Raw genomic sequence first — 19749 nt, 5'->3', positions numbered from 1 at the left:
CCTTTTCCCTGGTAACAGCCATGACAAGAACATGCGCACTGCATGTTCTTGTCTTGTATTAGGAAACGCACATTAAAACACACATCCTGGACTCTGAATATGAATATATGGAAATATTATATATTATATACCGGTATATACCACATTAACTCTATAGCGTCCCTATTCTGTCATGTCATAATAATAATACGCAAACATTCGGGCAAAAAACAGAATGACATTCCATGAAAATAGAACTGGAAAAAAAAAACTGAAAATCTACAAGTTCACAACGTGTTGCAAGCTCCTTGATCAACTTTTTTTTTTTTTGCTACAGTATTTGATATGTTATACAGTGAAAACCACCATGCATTAAAAGGCTTATGTACATAATATCTTGGACAAAATACACACTGAGTGAGCAAAGCAGTGATGTGATATTATGTTGGGCCTGGCCCGCCGGGGGAACCCCCAGGGGTCCTTGAGGAGATTCCAGGGGGACGTCCCCAATAGAATTAGAGAATACAGCATCAGAAAAGGTTCGGGTTTGTGGAGATTGTTCTAATTATAAATAAAAAAAATTGACTAATCTCGAAAAAGTGTGAAAGAATATTGAATAACGTATTTGTATAACAAATCTCCTGTCGTGTATGTATATGGCAGTGTAATCTAGCACAAAGATATGTTCAGATGGAGGTTTTCCGGCAGCCAAGTACATCAATTTTGGAGGTTCCTTGACATGAAAATGTTTGAGAACCACTGCTGGGGGCATAATAACCGTCTGGAACCCCAACCTGTGGAACGAAGAGATGCAGCTGCAAGGGCCCCAAACTAGAGGCACTGTCACTGACGGCACGACGCTATAGCCTTCACGCTAATCCTTTTGTCTCCCGTGGGCACATGCATTGGGGCAGGGCTTTTGGGTCATGTGGGAATGAAAGGCAAAAAGCAACCGGCTGGCATGTTGCAGCGGCTCAGAGGCGGGCGGCCCTGGCTGGCTCAAATCCGCAACTTGACGCTCGTATTAGTATTAGAATGAGAATATGGAGTATTAGATCGGGTCGGTGTTGGGAGGCAGAATATGAAAACAGATGTTGACAGCAGGAGGAGGGAAGGGTGGGGGGGGGGGGGGGGGGGGAGGGTTTCGGGCTGGCCTGATGTGAATGATGGGTGGGTGGGGGGGGGGGAGGCGAACGGGGAGAAAGTGGGCAGGGCGAGAGAGAGAGAGAGCCATGGTGCCATTCAGACTGTCACCTATAGAGATGCATCATTGTGCCGACAAAAGATTGATATAAATCTATACACTTGGCTATAATCTAACGATCTTGCCGTTTTACACATTCTTTACGTCTCCGTATCACTGGATATACAACCTTGAGGTATGAGACCTTCAACACACTCTTTTCTCCAGATGAGGTACAACAGGGCTCAGTGAAAGCGCCGCCCTGCCGCACATTGCTCTCTAATCAATGGAATGCACCAATTAGGTTTGTTAATGAGAGATAATTAAAGAAGTGTGCTGTGGGGCTATTTTTAGCCACAGCGCAAGAGGGACGGTGTGAGGAATGAGGGAGCAAAGGCAGGAGGAGGAAGTGAGAGAGGACAAGAATGCAATGCAGAACAAGATGGCAGTGGACGCAATTCAGGCACATTACGCTAAAAGTGAAATATATATATAAATGATATCGGTTTACTGACTACACATACACTACTGTAACCATAAGGATGGATATATAAAGTAATGAATTACATAACGACATTGTTGATTGTATAGTATACAATATATATATATATATATATATATGTATGTATGCTTTTTGTTCTGTCAAATAGTAGGCCCGTTAGACAAGCTGCTGTATTGCAACTTTGCTTTTTGGTTATTATTATTATTATTATTATACCCCAAATAATATTGCAGTTGTTCTTATATAACGCGATGATATAACTCAAGATGGGGATGGAAGGGAGAAAAGTTAGGATGCTGTCAACCTCAGATGTTGGATAATGACATGCATATGGCGGTAACATGATGAAGTACACTACCTAGTGTTAGCATCATGCTATGCTTTAGCTATTGAAAAATAGCAGATCTACAAGCTCATAGCGCGCCACCGAGTGGCGCGCTATGAGCTTGTAGGTCTGCTATTCTTGAAAAATCAAAGAACCACTGACATACTAGAAACATGGCTTTTTCAGAAAACTGTCAGGATGTATAGAAGACATTTTTAGAATCTGATCTCAGGTCAGAATGGGTTAACTAGTGGAGATGCAGGTGTGTATACGACACGGATACTTCTATACAAATTTGTTCAACGCAAAAAAAAACACTGTGTTCAAGTCCAGGAGACAAAAAAGCAATTCTCCTGAATTACCTTTCGGTATATAATGGCATGGAAAGGAGCGGAATTTGCATTTCTTTCACCGTATTATTATTATTATTATTATAGCACATGCTGCGTTCGTGGTGTGGAGGAAAGGGCAGTTGTTTTTTGCAAGACGGGTAAAAGGGCAGGGGGGCCCCCTTTTGACGTCTATGTGTGCACGTCCCTGGGAGCGGGGGGGGGCAATGCCCTGGGTACTCTCTCTCTATGCATTGCAGATGTTCTCTCTCCGTAGACTGTGTTCTAGGTCAATCTGTGTTCAGGTCAGAGAGACCGACCGGGGCTATTTTGGGGCAGGTGATTCTCCGTGTGTGGGTAGTGGGCTGCTGAGCTAGATTGGCTTATTGCAGCTGTCAATCACATTTGCTCCACTTTTAATGCTTTTTTTAAAAAGAGAAATACGTTATACTTGTATTCCCTCGCTTCCCTGCGCGGCCGTTCATTTGGTTGAGCGGAGCATGCACACTCCCTCAGAACTGTCACTATACTGTATATATATATTATACTATACTGTTGTTTGTGCCTTATTCCTCGCCATAACTTCCACCGCGGCGCTCTTGCTGCAGGCTCCGCCCCCCCCCCCCCCTTCCCCCCTGCGACACGCTCTTAAAAAAAAAAAAAAAAACTCACCGGCTTTGATGCGGATGTTGGGGCTGCGGATCTTCCCGGCCTGGTTCTCGGCGGTGCAGAAGTAGTCGTTGTCGTGGATGTAGCTGTTGTAGGCCGACGGGGAGAAGGGGTAGAGCTGGAGGGTGCCGTTGGCGTGCACGTGCCGGATGTGGGGCACGTCGTAGATGTCGTCGCCGGTGGCCAGGTACCAGCGCAGGATGGAACTGGGGGTGCCCCCTGCTGGGCAGGGCAAGGACACCCCCACGGAGCTGGAGTAGGTCACCCTCTGCAGGGAGGCATTCACAAAGTACAGCCTGGTAGAGCCCACATCCTCACTGTGTACTGCCGAGAGGGGGAGAGAGAGAGACAACACAATCAGTACTGATTCGGTACAGCCTGGTAGGTATAGAGCCCACATCCTCACTGTGTACTGCCGAGAGGGAGAGAGAGAGAGAGACAACACAATCAGTACTGATTCGGTACAGCCTGGTAGGTATAGAGCCCACATCCTCACTGTGTACTGCCGAGAGGGGAAGAGAGAGAGACAACACAATCAGTACTGATTCGGTACAGCCTGGTAGGTATAGAGCCCACATCCTCACTGTGTACTGCCGAGAGGGGAAGAGAGAGAGACAACACAATCAGTACTGATTCAGTACAGCCTGGTAGAGCCCACATCCTCACTGTGTATACTGCCGAAAGGGGAAAAGAGAGACAAAACACTGCACGAACCACACGTATAAAGGCCAAGTGCAGGTGAGTGGGAAATATCGCATGTGACACGTGAACTGTGCACGAGTATGCCACTCAAACACGGTCAAATTCAGATGTAATGCACATTATAATTCAACTGATATACAGTAGATATAGCACTGAAAATAACAGCCATGACTTTGATGGGCAACCGAATGGGAATGTCCTTCAAATGCATGTAGCAAAAATAATAATAATAATAATAACAAATGTATGTCAAATGTCCAGCTGCAAACATCAGTCATGTGATGCAGAAAGCCAGGGATTTGGTCTAAAGCCTTTGATGGTTTAGGTGGATGGGGGGAGGAGTCTCCTACCTCTGTGCAGTGCCTGTAGTGCATGTGAGCATGCACGTATACACACAAACAGAGAGAGAGAGAGGCAGAGTCTGAGAGACAACACACTGATAGGTTATGTGATTGGAATTTGTATGCCAGACGCAGAGATTTAATTCTGTTTAATCTCCTTACATATTTAACACACACACACACACACACACACACACACACACACACACACACACACACACACACACACACACACACACACGTGTGTGTGTTACTGGTACTCGGATTAGAAACAGACAGCCACAGAAAGGAAGGGAGAAAAGTTTGCAGGCTGTAGGATCTCCAAATAGATGTTTTACTTTGGTCAAGCCTTACACCACCTCGTGTTCATTCACGTTCACATTCAATAGTCCAGAAGGCACCCAAATTATTATGCCAAATAGTAAGTACGGTAAGTAAGCCTTGCCGAGCCTTGATGTCATGAGGCCGAGCCGCATGAGGCCCATAGGACAGGAGCCTATCTCCTGTTTCTGTAGCATGAGGCAGCTTTGAAGTACAAGTACACCCCCTGGACATGACGCCAGTATGTCGCAGGGACTTACCCCCCCAATCCAACCCTTGATGCTGAGTGCCAGGCAGGGAGGCACTAGCTGGGTCCCATTGTTAGAGTATTTGGTATGGCCCGGGCCGGGGATCGAACCCCCGACCTCCTAGTCTCAGGGCGGACACTCTAACCACAAGGTGGCCACTGAGCTGGTCCATGCCAAATAGTACTGGTGGATAATCAAAGAATGGTGACCAAAAGAGGCTGCATTTTTATGCGCAGACTGAGACAGTATAACGTTGAGAGGAATATCATGGCACTTTTTCATCGATCCTTTGTGGAGAGTGCATTGACATTTTGTTTTGTTTCATGGTATGGCTCATTATCACTGGTTAATAAGAACAAACTCCATAAAATCATCAGCGTGTCCAGCAAAATAGCTGGGGTACGATTTGAGAGTATGACCTCAATGTATGAGACCCGGGTACTCAGGAAGGGGAAAGCCATTACTAGGGACAACACACACCCGTTACACAGCCAATACCTTCTTTTACCATCAAGGGCGACGGTATATGGTACCTTCCCTGCAGGCTAGAGGGCCTCAAGATCGTTTGTTCCCATAAGTATAGGACTTATGAACAAGCAGGCCCCATCTCAGTTCCGTGCATAAAGTGTGATGTGATGCCTCTTGGAACTATGACTGGTGCAGGTCTTCTGTTGGCACTGTTTCTTTATTGTCTATGTACTGTGTGATCTGTTTGTTTGCATATGTTTTATGTATATCCTGATGACTGCTGTGCACAAAACAAATTTCCGAAAGGGCAAATAAAGTATCTATCTATCTATCTATCAAATGTGAGCGAAATATATCACTCAGCGGCAACGTAAAGTCAAATCAAATGTGCCAGGTCCAATTACATCTGCCGTTCCTCCCTGCAACTCCAGGTAAACATGATGCTTCAGACCTAAACATTCCATCTATGGCCGCCATCTTGTCGCTGCATAGTTTAACCAAACAGGTTGGTAAATGAGTTTGTTCTGTACACAAACTCTTCCCATTATATTATGTACGTATGTACCTTTTCTAAACTCATTAGTTATATATAGGTGGAGCCTTTCTGAAAACTTAAAAACGTCTCTATTCCCTTTTAGAGTTGTGGGATTCTAAATGTGCAGAGATGTACAGTATAGAAGCCAACATTTCACTCAATTATTTACAGATGAAGTGCCATGGTTTTTTTGCCCCCTAAAACACAAACACGCACGCGCACACACACACACACACACACGCACACACGCACACGCACACACACACACACACACACCCCCCCCCCCCCCCCCCTCAGCCGATCGCAGTACTTGCGCGCTCTGCTTGGGCAAGTAAAAACAAGGACAGATACAAACGAAAAGAAATGAGATATACAACTATAGTGTACACTGTAGTGTACTATGGACTGTAAATCTACAGTGAGTAAAATGGTATATATATATATATATATATATATGTACAGTACAATCTGTCATATATGGGTCATTAATCTGAGGACAAGGTGGAATGTCCAGTGGTTTTATTGCTCAGCTTCGTGGGTACTATATACCAGCACAAAGGACCAGCCGGGGGAAAAGCTGCCATCTGCCACATGGTGCCCTGCACTATCTCCGTGTGGAGGAGGAGGTGGAATCAGCTTTGTTTGTCACTCACTCATACAGGTAAATAAACAACTAAATACTGGGAGGAACATGATCCGCAACCTATAAGGGGTCACCAGGATAGCCTACAGCTTCCTCCTCATTCTCTATAAGTGGTTCCCAAAGTGGGGTTCAGGGACCCCCCCCCCCCCCCCGCCCCACCCCCAGTGGTCCTTGAGGGAGTTCCAGGGGGTCCCCTATACAGCTAAGTGATAGTTTGGAACCAAATGGGTTCCTTATGGGTCTGTAAATGAATGTTAATTTAACTCCGAGAGTGTACAAATTTGGATTGATTTTACAATATAAATTGGGGGTCACCACAGTGATGGAAAATGCCAACTGGTTCAACTGGTTTGCGAATCACCGCTAGAACCGTAAAAGATATTTTCAAATGGGGGTCCGCTGATGAGTGTCAATTTAGGGGGTCCTTAACATGAAAAGGTTTGGGAGCCGCTGCTCTACTCCACCACCACCACCTCCACACTGTCAAGTTTAACTCTGAGCCAGCCCGCCATCCAAATAAATACGTATGCTTGAGTAATACTAAGAGAAAGTCTCTATAGTTAAAGGTAGAGTCAGTGATTTCACTTTATTCAAATATCACTTATTTTTTTTGTTTTGTTGTGATAATCCTCTCTACTATAGAGTGTGCTGACCATATAAGGAGTTCCTCCCTGTCCCCAGTTAACCCCTGGGGGTCAAAAAACCTTAGGTTTCGTTTTTGTTCTCTATCCTGATTGGATGAAAGCTTGTGTACCAAGGCAAAAACGAAACCTAAGGGTTTTTGACTGGAATCACTGACACCCCCTTTAAGTGTCAATACTGAGTCACTTGATACGATCTGATTTATTGTCTAAACGCAACATGGTCTAAACAGTAAACGACTGTTTCCCCAAACAGTGGGTCGGGACCCATTTGTGGGTCACGGGTGAATCTTTTATGGGTCGCGACTTTGCGAGTTAATTATCACCTTTATTTTTTTAATTATTTCAAAAGATTTAAAAAATGTCCCCACAAAAACAAATCATAATAATTTCATAAATAAATATGTTCATAAAAAAATACCAATGTTTACGAAGCAATGAAAATAGCCGATCTATGAGCTCGTAGATCTGCTATTTTCACTAGTTTGGGTTCGGCAGACAAAGAAGTATTCTTCTTCATTCTTCTACCTGTATGCATATACTAGATATGTTTCGCCATTTAGGCCTGGCGTAAATAAAAAAGTCTTCTGAAAGAATATATTTTCAAAGATTTGTGCCACATTTTCACGAATTTTCAAAAATAGCAGACCTACAAGCTCGTAGCACGCCACTCGGTGGCGCGCTATGAGCTTGTAGATCTGCTATTTTTCAATAGCTAAATAATGCTTATAGTTAAAACACCAAAACGGGATCCCGTCCAGAATGGGTTTAAATTCCGTTTTTTAAAATTAAAATCTTAAAAAGGAAACGAGTTACTGTATGTGACAGAGCCAGTGCAAATGCCAGTCAAGCCATACATTGGCTGACATCACGTCTCTGAGAGATTGAAACAAAGCAGAGCGTGCATTTAATGAGATGGTCGAAATATAAAAGTAACAAGTGGAACGTAGCCAAATCATTTGAAAATGTTACTTCTGCGCCTTCACATTTGGCACAAATACATAAAGGCGTAAAATGTACATTTTTGTCATCACAAAATATACTTGAGTAAAAGTAAATGGGACATTAAGACTACAAGTACAATGTAATCAATTACTGTAACTGAGTAAATTGCCTCAGACAGGGTTTGGTTTTCCTGTTTCTTTTTCCACAACATGGTGGCAATAATAAGCTATGATGAGCAATGTGTTCTGTGTGAGGATTCAACTTTCACACAAAAGTGACAAATCAGTAGTGTGAAATATAATGTTCAACAGGGTGACAGTGTATTTAAAAACATATTGTTGTGTTTTGTAAAAACAAGGAAGAAAAACCAGTTGGGATATTGGTGTATGTGCCTTGTAATAATATGGATGGATTCAATGCTACAGGACATCCACATTCCAACTGGATCTGTTGTATAAAGACTCACATATCAAAGGACTGGAAAATGTGGATTGATGACATCTGTATAATGTCAGTCCTGAAATAAAACTGGGTTTTTTCCATACATACATGATCTCCAATTAAAAGGATCCCTGGCTAATAAGTTAAGGTAGAGTAAGTGATTTCACTTAATTCAAATATCACTTATTTTTTTGTTTTGTTGTGATAATCCTCTCTACTATAGAGTGTGCTGACCATATAAGGAGTTCCTCCCTGTCCCCAGTTAACCCCTGTGGGGTCAAAAAACCTTAGGTTTCGTTTTTGACTCTCTATCCTGATTGGACGAAGGCTTATAGGTCCCACAGCCAAAAACGAAACCTAAGGTTTTTTGAGTGAAATCACTTACTCTACCTTTAATAACCATGCCTTAAACCAAAGCATCTGTATAATGTTAGATTTTTAGCATTGGCTATTCGAAACAACAAGGTCACATCGCGAGCTTGTAAAGGCATACATCTGCTATTTTTGGACATTTTAAAAAGAATCTTGAAAGTGAAAGTTTAAAGTGAAGAATCTTGAAAAATCTACAGTAATTTTGAATTACAAAATAGTTTGAGAACTACTGATTTAGAAGGTATTTGTAGAACTCCATATATGGGCATCAAAGGGACACAGACATAATATGTGAGTGGGGCATGCATTTCCAACTTGCATCGTTCCAAGTAGACCATTACCCAATGGGCACCGCTCTAGTATAGTGTGCATTTTACGTCATAGTCAAATTACGTCAAATGTTACGCCATAGTGTAAACAAACAAACAAATTGCGTAACACAAACACTGACGACGAAGGTGAGGACGGAAATTGTGATTGGCCGGAATGAGATGATGTATGATGATGTATACGATGATAAGAGCGCCCCTCACTTCACACAGGTGTGATTTCTTATAAATATTATGTTTAGCACATGCACCATAGGGCTGAACCCTGCACACTCTAAAGTAAAAAAAAAGATGATGAACCATTAAAAAAAAAAGATAAACTATATTTAAGAGGGCAATTGCGTATTAGGGACCCCAAAAACCTGTGTGATGATGTCTGCATTTCTATAGAACATTTACCCAAATCGCTTTACAATGTGCGTTGCATCCATCCATCCATCCATCCATTCACACACTGCACCAACAGCAGAGTCACAGTCCTGTGAGGCACCAAGCTGCTCATCGTCGGGAGCAATTAGTGGTTCAATGCCTTGCTCAATGACACTTCAACACAAAGCCAAGTGATCAAACCAGGAATCACCTGGTTACCTGCTGAGGTATACCTGAGCCACTGCACTCCAAGCGCTTTAACCCATTCTGACCTGAGATCAGATTCATACGAGGTTTCCACTGGACACACACTGGTCTGATTAACCCATTCTGACCTGAGATCAGATTCTAAAAATGTCAGTCATTCTTCGATTTTTCAAAAACTAGCAGACCTACAAGCTCGTAGCGCGCCACTCGGTGGCGCGCTATGAGCTTGTAGATCTGCTATTTTTCAATAGCTAAAGCACGACATGATGCTAACACCAAAATGGGTTCCCGTTCAGAATGGGTTAAGCACTTCTGAGTCCAGTCCAGTTGAAACATGTGTCACCCTTGTTTAGACATTTAGAGTTAGACGTTTGTATAATAGCAAAACTTCAATACATGAGGCCTGGCTGACCTCAGTGAAAATCAACAATTTCAGCCTCAGTGCTGTGTGTATATATTGCCACTATAGCTCACGAGACGCTCCCATATAGTCACACTGGCGGTATAAATATTCCATCAAAAGGAATATAGTCAATATACTTTCAAAGTCCACGGTCAAGAGTGGAGATTGATCAAGCTATAGGCTGCATGTTACAGATGGTATATATATATATATATATATATATGAAGGATGTCTGTCAGTTCTGTGTGTAGTGGGCTGTTGAAACCAGGTCAGGCTCCCTCCCCTCCGCAGATTACTGATAATGGCCCCTGAGCATAAAGCCCCATATTAAAGATTGCAATATCTATAATCTCCCAATGGGGGGACGGGGACTAAAGTGGAAAAGTGAAGGGGGCTAAAGGCAGACAAGGGGTCACCCTGAGAGCTTATATGGGGGCAGGGCAGTGTGAGTATATATACCTCTCACTGCACAGTGGATTATATGGCCTGGGGGCCGGGGCCCACCACCACCACCACAGTGCACTACTGGGGGGGCCGAGGCCCACTGGGGGCTGATGGAGAGAGAAGTGCAATAGAAAGGAGATCAGAGCAAACTCCCGCCACTCAGAGCCTGTCTAAACCAGCTGCACCCCCCCCCCCCCCCCACCCCACCCCGACCCGCCTGCACACGCGCACACACACACACACACACACACACACACACACACACACACACTAAACCATTTTGTGGCATTCACTCACATCTGTGAACTCAGACCAAAATAACACACGACACAATCAGTAATTAACCAGCACACATGGAATGTAATGGCAAATGTATTATGACATAAGTGGTTTTTCTTTTCATATCGACACAGACGAGTGGTTATATAGGGCGCGTATACCACTTCGGCTTCAATGCCCCGACAGCGAGTCCCCCCGGTTCGATTCCTGGTCAAGTCGGACAACCCCACTCTCTATCTCTGTATATCGATCAAATGTAATCTATCAAATTCAAGCAGAGAAAAGGCCATAAATAAAATAAACCAACGGTTCCCGGGCCATGTTGTCATCTCCTGTACATCCCCCCCCCGTCTATGATGTACAAGTACCTCCCCTTGGACATGACACCATGGTGGACACTAGGACCACATTTAGTTTCTGGTCTTGAACCCGTCCCTGACCTCCCAATCTCATGCCAGTGAGCTGGAGTAACATTATACGGTCTACTTTACCTTTAATTAGGGTTAGGGCTATAGGGCTAATCCTATATAACTCAGGGCTTGACATTAAGGCTTGTCCTGTTGTCCGGGACAAGTAATAAATCTTTCCGGACAAGCGTATTCAAATTTTACTTGAGTGACTCTCGGTTTCACTTTTTTCAGCAGCTTTGTGCTGTAAGCATGCAGACTTAAGCTGTAAACTGTGGCGAGTGGAGGGGACCAAGGGGTGGTCGTTATAGCAGCCCCTTCATTTGTACACGGACTGGTAACTTTAGTGCCCGGACAAGTGAATGGGAAATTGACTTCAAAAAGGTAATGTCAAGCACTGTAACTCAAATTCAAAATAAGAATATTGGCTTGCATAATATTGAAAAAATTAAAAATATTATTCAAGATTAACAGCAGCAGAAATCTGTTTACGAACTCCAAAATGCTCACAGTGTGATCTCAAGTGTCTTCATATGGTGCGTTTACACTTCCAAAATATAGCCAAACCAAATACACATTTTAAACTAATTCCAGATGTAATGCGCGGGATTTGAACCTTGGTCTCCCATGTGGAAAGCCAACTATAGTAACCACTAAGGTTAAGATGTTATAGCTTTCCACGTGGGAGACACGCGTTCGATTCCCGGGCGTTACACAGGCTAAATTGTCATCCATGTATACATTGTAATGTACGAGTGGGTACAAGTTCAATGGGAGCTCACTCACACGCACACAAGCGCCCAGGTAGGAGCATGTGGAATTTGTGCATGAGACGATTTAGCCCGGTAGTTAAGCAATACATTTCTTCTTCAATGAGGTAAACACTGGATAGAAGACATTGTGACCATTGTTTTGACCATTGAGTTCATAATCAGATTTTCGATAGTTTTGCTGCTATTAATAATTGGCCTCAATTTACTTATAAATTATAATGTACTTACTTTAGGTGAACTATAGGCCTACTCCTTTAAGGAAAGGAGAGTGAGATCAGTGTAATAATTAGCACGCAATGAACTAAAACTGACTTTGCTGTCCAATTTTGTTCAGTCACAGGAGGTCAGACATCAATAATGAAGTCATCACAGCATGACTAGATTATTAATAACAGGTAATCAGTCTAATGTTTAAACAAGTGAAATTTGGAAGAACACTTCCATGAATTGTGTGGTTCTTCCTTTTTTTGTAGCAGGATTTCAGGACTAATTTGAGTCACAGGTCATTATACCATGACCAAAGATTTTTCTAATACCGCCCTTTGACTTTGAACTTCAAAGTCGTGATCGCAGGCTTGTCAGGCCTCATCTATACTTAGTTGCGTGCCGGTGTTGCACACCAAAAATAGCAAAACTGCAAACTCACCATATGTTGCACACCAAAAATAGCAAAACTGCAAACTCACCATATGTTGCACACCAAAAATAGCAAAACTGCAAACTCACCATATGTTGCACACCAAAAATAGCAAAACTACAAACTCACCATATGTTGCACACCAAAAATAGCAAAACTACAAACTCACCATATGTTGCACACCAAAAATAGCAAAACTACAAACTCACCCTGTTGCACACCAAAAATAGCAAAACTGCAAACTCACCATGTGTCCAGCTGTGATTCATTGTAAATTGGTTATTTTTGGTCCACAACCAAGTAAAACTCAGACATTAGGAAAATATAGCTACAGTACTGTCACAATGTACAGTTCACGAACTGCAAAGCTACGTTAGTAAACACTTTCAAACTAGATGCCTGTGACTTTGTGAAGTCAAATTTATATTAGAGATTATGAACTGTGTCCTTTTCTTTGCCAGAACGACAGGCCATGAGGCAAAGATAGTTTTTTCCCTGTCCATGTCCATGTCCATGTGTGCGTGCGTCTGTGCACAAGCTAATCTTGGACACCACTGGAGCAATCAGCATAAACTTTTGCATGCACGCTCCCAGTAGGCCAAATAAGAAAGACACATCTGCCTCATGGTGGAGCTATACCAGGCCGCTTGATGTTTTGACCAATTTGAACCGCAGGTGCAAAAATAATATTGGATAATGATGCAACTCCCCATATAGCCACACCCATTTCACAAGATGTTCTGCCATTCAGCATTTTCTTCAAAACATACCTTTTCCTACTACTATTTTGTCGTTCACATCTCTAAGTAATGTGATGAACATATATCATTCCAATTTTTATATTCATTCCAATTGATGCCGATAATTGCCTTGCTAGATTTGCGTAAGCATATATAAGTATTGCGGACGTCTCTGACGTTTATAACAAACCAAACCGGTTGAGCTTTAGAAGTTATGGTTATTTACAAGCTCGTATCGCGGCACTCGGTGCCGCGCTATGAGCTTGTAGATCTGCAATTTTTTCAATAGCTAAAGTATAACATAATGCTTATAAACACCAAAAGGGGTCATCATTAAAGGTTGTCGATCTAAGTGAAAGCCACATTGACAATACAATATGTAATAATTGTCTCCCAGTCACTCTGAGCGACATGGAATTCTTCATAGACTGAAAACAGTGACATGACGTGTCCACTGTATCCACGCAAGGGGCTTCAAACCCAACACGCCTCATGTGTATATAGTGTAAAAGAGAGAGAGACAACGTGCTCACCTCTCTCGCACACGTGTTGCTTCTGTCATGCTCGCCACCTGAATGTGCAGCAGACATAAAATGCAACAGCGTCCCACTGCTCGGTGGAAAAAAAGTGTATAGTGTTTTCATGGCCGAGCACTGAAGAGGCCCAGTCAGTGACGGGCGGCGTTTCCTCAGGCTGAGCCTGGGCCTGTCAAAGAGTCACACATGCAGCCACTATTTTATACATCCTGCCAGAGAGAGAGAGAGAGAGAGAGCGCGCCGGGCATGAATATGTATGTCAGAAAAAGGCAAGAAGTCATAACCTATGCAAGGGCTTCATCATGCATTATGCAGGTGAGCTACGCCTCTCTCCAGTATAGGCAAATGCTGTGCACATGGAGCACGTCGTGCGCGTGTGTGCGCGCGCAGCACGCGTATACGCACACGCACGCGTACGCACGCACGCACACTCTTAGAAATGATGCGCGCTGCTCACAACTATACATATATGTGAGGTAAACAAATGCCAGCACCCCCCCCACCCCTTCGTTTCATACACACAGTCTCACACTGCAGCTGCACCCCCCAAAACCAAATGCCAGAATTCCTGTTCTCCGTTTCGCAGCCTCTCTCCTCTCGTTCTCACTTTAACCCTGCGTTGCCCATGCATGCATGTTTGTGCACACGCATCAGCGCTCAGTGTTTCCCCCCCCCCCCCTTCCATCTCAGGTCACTCATATAGGAATCAAACCCATGTGACACCACAAACGCATGTTACTGTACATTATGTATATCACTCAGCTCACTGAGCTATACACACCAGCCCCTCCATATGGAAATCCAGTAGTTGTTTTTGTTTTTTTTCCTTTTTTGGCTTTTGAGCCTTTATTGCTATATAGTTACAGTGAAGACAGACAGGGAAGAGGGAGAGAGAGAGAGAAGGGGAGAGACATGCAGCAAAGGTCGTCATGGACGGGACTCGAACACGCGACACGCCGTCAGGCGAGAGACTATTATACTGTACTGTATGTGGCATGCGCCTGGACCACTAGGCCAGCGGGCGCCCCCAAACTCCATGTATATAGTTTTAACCACCTCTCTTCTCTTCCCCCCCCCCCCGTCTTCCTCCAGGTCTCCATCTTTCACTTTCGCGAGCTAAGATTTTTTTTTTTTTCCCTTAAATCTCCAAAAAGGAGAATTTCAAAGTTGTGATTGCCACTGCGTTTTTTTTTTTGGGGGGGGTGATTTGTTTTGTATACATGCTGTGGATGCGTGCGTGCGTGCGTGCATGCATGCAGGGTGTCGGTGCATGAGTGTGTGCTCCCTCTGTCGTGCATGCTGTGTGCATATACTTCAGAAGACGAGGAAGTGGGCGAACGTGCACTATAGGCTATACTACTATACGGCGTTAATTGAATCTATAGCTGGATGCACAGAGAGGGCAGCATGCAGGGTGCATGAGACAGGGAGGGGATAGAGAGAGAGATCGGTGCAAGTTTATGAATAATACTTATAGGAATAGTGGTCTGTTTGTGTGTGGTGTGGTGTGGTGCGTGGGGTGGAGTGGGGGGAAGGTTGTTGGGGTTACGCCTAATCAAGACAAGGGTATATGGCCCCCACCTTCTACCCCCCCCCCCCCCCCCAAAAAAGACCCCCAGCACCTCCACCCCCGGCCCGTGCTGTGTCAGTGAAAAAGTGTGCTACTTCAGCATGTCCCCTGGGACCTGCTATAGCCCCTCACATCAAAGCAGCCAGTTTCTCTCTTAATGTGAATATCAAATCTGTGGATCACAAGTCCCAGCACAGTCTGCATAAACTGCCCCTCCCCCAACCTTTAATTCTGCCTAGTGATGAGGGAGAGAGAGGGAGGAGAGTTACTGTGAGAGGAGAGGAGAGGAGAGGAGGGAGGGACATAGAGAGAGAGAGAGAGAGAGAGAGAGAGAGACAACCAAAACAACTACTTGCTTCTTGACATTTGCCAAACACACCGCCCATATATAAGCCCAAAAATATATGCAGATTCAAAACAATATACATTTGCAAGAAGGGCATGATGCTCAATTTGCACATCTGCACCAGCATTATTCAGAATGGCTGTGCACACAATAACCAAAGTACCAATAAAATACGCATTTTGAAGATATAAGCATTCCCTTTATGCGTTTGTACTTTTCACATGTCTAATTGCCTCTGTAACAGATCACATTTATGTATAATGTCTAATAGCCTATACACCGCAAAGTGACGGAATCGGGAAGGACTGAGAAAAATAGGGACATGGACTAATAGGAGAGCAGCAGTGACAGTGTGCTGTGACATCTCATTGGTGAGGTGGAACGCGTAAAAGCCTAATTTAAGCTCCGTCGCACGACGGTGTCGCGCGTCGAAAACAGCAGAGCTACACAAGCTCACAACGCGTCGCATCCGACGCGGTGTGAGCTTGTAGCTCTGGTGTTTCTTTTGGCGCGCGCGACACCGGCCGCGCGACGACGCATGTGAATGGGGCTTTAATGAGCGCTCTGTTTCCCTCTTGCGCGTGCCAAGCCCGCGCGTGTGCAGCAACGCGCCACTCCTGCACTGCATGGCACACTTTTTTACCCGACATTAGGCCACAATATTTGTTCTCCATTAACGGTAATAGGTATAGGCTACAATTCAAATTGATGTTTTGTCCTTGTAACCAGTTGCAAATTGGTTTTCCTCTCTTCATGTTGAAGAACTGTGTGGGCATGGCAGTTCACTGTTAAGTCGACAAAACATTCAAGAATAATTTCCTGGTGGAACCGTCGCAAATCTTCTAAACATCAAAGACGTTCTGAACTATACTTGACTTGACCCCTTACAAAAAGGGTCAGTCATATTGCGCACAAGTTTCCACCAAAAATGTCAAGTGCTGCACATGCCTTGCACTCCGACCAACCAAGCATCATTTTCATAACATGTTTTCAGATGACATAAGGAAATATACCAGTTGAGAACACTTTCAGTAACATGGTGGTGCAACACAACACGCGGGCACGCCACGCGTGCTGCTTGCTTTGGCACCCTCCTGGACCCTATAGCTGTGTCATTGGGTGGTGCCTTGCAGATTGCAGCGCTAATTGTGCAGCCGAGAAAAGAAAAAAAAGGCAACATGGGGATTTGGACGAGAGCGGAAAGGAGAGGGGGGGGGGGGGAGGGGGCTGTGGGGTAGATCAATTTTGCATATTTCTATTTATGGTGGTTGCGGGGTGGAGAGAAGACGACGGCAGCTTTTGGCGTCGCGGAGAGAGAGGGATTGCCTTTTATTTTATATATCTACAGACAAAATAAATCATTCAGATTCACATATAGATATGTTTCTTTCATTGTAAACTTTAGATCCAAAATAGGCATGTATATATATAGGCTTAATAGCCTATATTCCAAAAGTATAGCCAAGCCAATATAGCTAAGTTGTATGTGAATGTTTGTCCAAAAACAGATACATTAATAATTTCCGATGGTATAGCTTATATACTTTCGAAAGGATATAATATAGGCCTGTTGTTGTGTTGATTTCAGATCACATGAAGAATAGTGCAGGGAAAAGACACAGCATTATCCTAATTGGTTATTATTAGCATAAGCTAACAGATACAACAAAAATAAATAAAGATATGTAATTACCTTGGCTAATTAATTACACAGGGCTTTAATGTAACTATAACGTAATTGGACATTTTTATTTTATCCATGTATACAATAGTCGTCTGAGATTTAAAGTGACGTGGGTTTTGTGAGAATAAATTGTCTTCACAATTATGTCATATTGTTGGTCTAATGTAGGCCCTAAACGCTCTGACAACCTCAAATTATTCCTATAGCGAAATCAATCACATTTTAATTTATGAACAACAAACGGGGGGTTGGGGGGGGGGGGGGGGGGTGTCCCGTTATATATCCCCTCCCGCGCGTGCCATGCACTCACGCACTTAAACACACGCAATTACGAATTCGCGCGTGCACGCGCACATGGGTTCAGGTGCTCTATTAGAGGGAATCAGGACTGGGCTAGTCTAATATGCAGCCACGCACCTGGACTTTCTCTAATTTAGTCAAATAAATTAAATCAATTCATTCTGAAAGACTGTGTTATAGGGCTCCTCATAAAACACATATTTCCAATTGCATCGAGCTAAATCGGCTAATATTTAAGCCCTTTTATTATTTTTTGAAAGGGTTTAGGGAATAAACAGAATGGTGTGCACATGGCAGCAATTCTCCCTATAGTTTTAAGCGGAAATATTAAGTCTATTTTATATCTGAAAACGCAATAATATAAAAGGCCTCCTGAGTTGCCTTTGCCCATAAGCTCTGGCTCTGCCGGAACCTATAAACGTACGATTATTTTCTTCAAAAGTAGATATAACACTAAACAGCTATAACATGTTTCCCTATTATACAGTGCAGCCAATTCAATAAGACTTTGTGGGGAGTAATGCTGCACTTTCTCCAGGCCTCTGCCAATAACGAAAGAATGCAGCCTATATATAACTTATAGTCAACATATATACATACATGTTACACATGTATACACACACCGGTATATACAAAAAGGGCATGAAGGGTGTATATAAGCTGAAATGCTTTGATGTAGAAATTGTGTTGAGTTTCTGTTATCTTTTCTGCAGATTTGTAAAGGATTACTATAATGCAGCTGTAAAAGCAGTCAGAAGATCAACTTGGTAATAAGGTCAGGGATTTTATACATATTGAAAAATGCATTTATTTTTTTATATTATAACACAAAAGTATATCCATGTATATGTTTTAAACAAAAATAAAGTCGAAAGTCGAAAATTGCGAATTATGGTAATTTAATTAAGAATATATAGGGGAAAATGATCGGATTGCACTAATTGCAGGGCAGGCTACAGTGCTGGGTGTAGACTAGCCTATTTTAATTTAGGCCCGTGTTAAATGGGCCCTTCATTTTTTTGATTACATTTCTATTTATTCCAACAAATTTCCATTGGACTTTGAACGGGACTTTGGTTCCGAAATATACACCCTCCTCGAAATTATGTTCCCAAAAAACAAGAGCATCCCTTTGGAATGGAGCGCTTGCTCCCATGCGCTCCATAGTCCCACTAAACAGCTGCAATTAGCATAGGCTACACAATGCAAGCTTAAAAATATAACAAGGCGAACACAAAATCATAAGCATCCACTTATAAACTACACACACCTATAGTGCCTATAGTCAAGTTATATGGTTCTAAATTGAATCACTCTCAACCAATTGGACTTGTATTTCCATGTTCCTTCCGTGCCTCTTTATTTTTCACCTCATTCTCCCTATTCAGCCATTTTACATATTCATAACTGTAGTTGGTAATGCGAAAACAAACCGTGCTATCAGCACCATCTGTGGCATCACGGACCACTATATATACACACACCTACGACCACACAACGACGGGGAAATCACTTTTCGCCTTCACACCTCAAATAATTCCACAATGTTCTGCTCCAAAAGGCAAATACATGTTGATTTAAAACAATTATTCCACATTACATTTGCTTATTGTATATGGCTCCCCGTGATAGCCATCAACATCAAAGCGCAATACTGTGTATGTGCATCTATATACGGCTGTCTTTTTTTGACATGTAGGCTATATATAAATACTTTTGATTAAACTAAAATAAGTGACTCAATGACCAAATTACTGTCGAGAGATATGATCAATTGTCAAAGATATATTGCTTACCTTCTTGGAAAGAGTACAGCAGGAGTAAAGTTACAAGCCACATGCCATAAATAGCAGGTATATTTTTCAGGAATATTTGGCAATCCTGGCAAGTGTGCGGCACAGTTTTTGGCCAGGCGAGTCTCCGTGCTGGACTGGCGACTATGCTCCCTGGAGGTCTCTCCAGCCCTGCTGCCCCGCTAACCATCGCAGGGAAATGAGGAGCGCCACAGCCCCGCCCATGTCCCCTCCTCTCGCTAAGTCTATCATGCATACCAATCCATCCTCCGCCGTATATATTCTAAT

At 43.2% G+C, this 19749-nt stretch overlaps 1 protein-coding gene across 1 annotated transcript in view; it reads right to left on the bottom strand.

Annotated features, from left to right (window-relative positions):
• Positions 1-19522, bottom strand: part of LOC308327458 (cell adhesion molecule DSCAML1-like) — a 113292-nt gene extending 93770 nt beyond the window's left edge. The window contains 2 exon segments of the mRNA XM_080780967.1: positions 2991-3311; positions 19465-19522. Of these exon segments, the coding sequence (XP_080637093.1) occupies positions 2991-3311; positions 19465-19507 (364 nt within the window). The 5' untranslated portion in view covers positions 19508-19522.
• Positions 19523-19749: the final 227 nt, after the last annotated feature.

This window comes from Protomyctophum bolini (assembly GCF_963924005.1).
Source record: "Protomyctophum bolini genome assembly, chromosome: 13".
Taxonomy (NCBI): Eukaryota; Metazoa; Chordata; class Actinopteri; order Myctophiformes; family Myctophidae; genus Protomyctophum; species Protomyctophum bolini.
The sequence above is the reverse complement of the archived record's forward strand: the minus strand, read 5'-3'. Positions and strand labels throughout refer to the sequence as shown.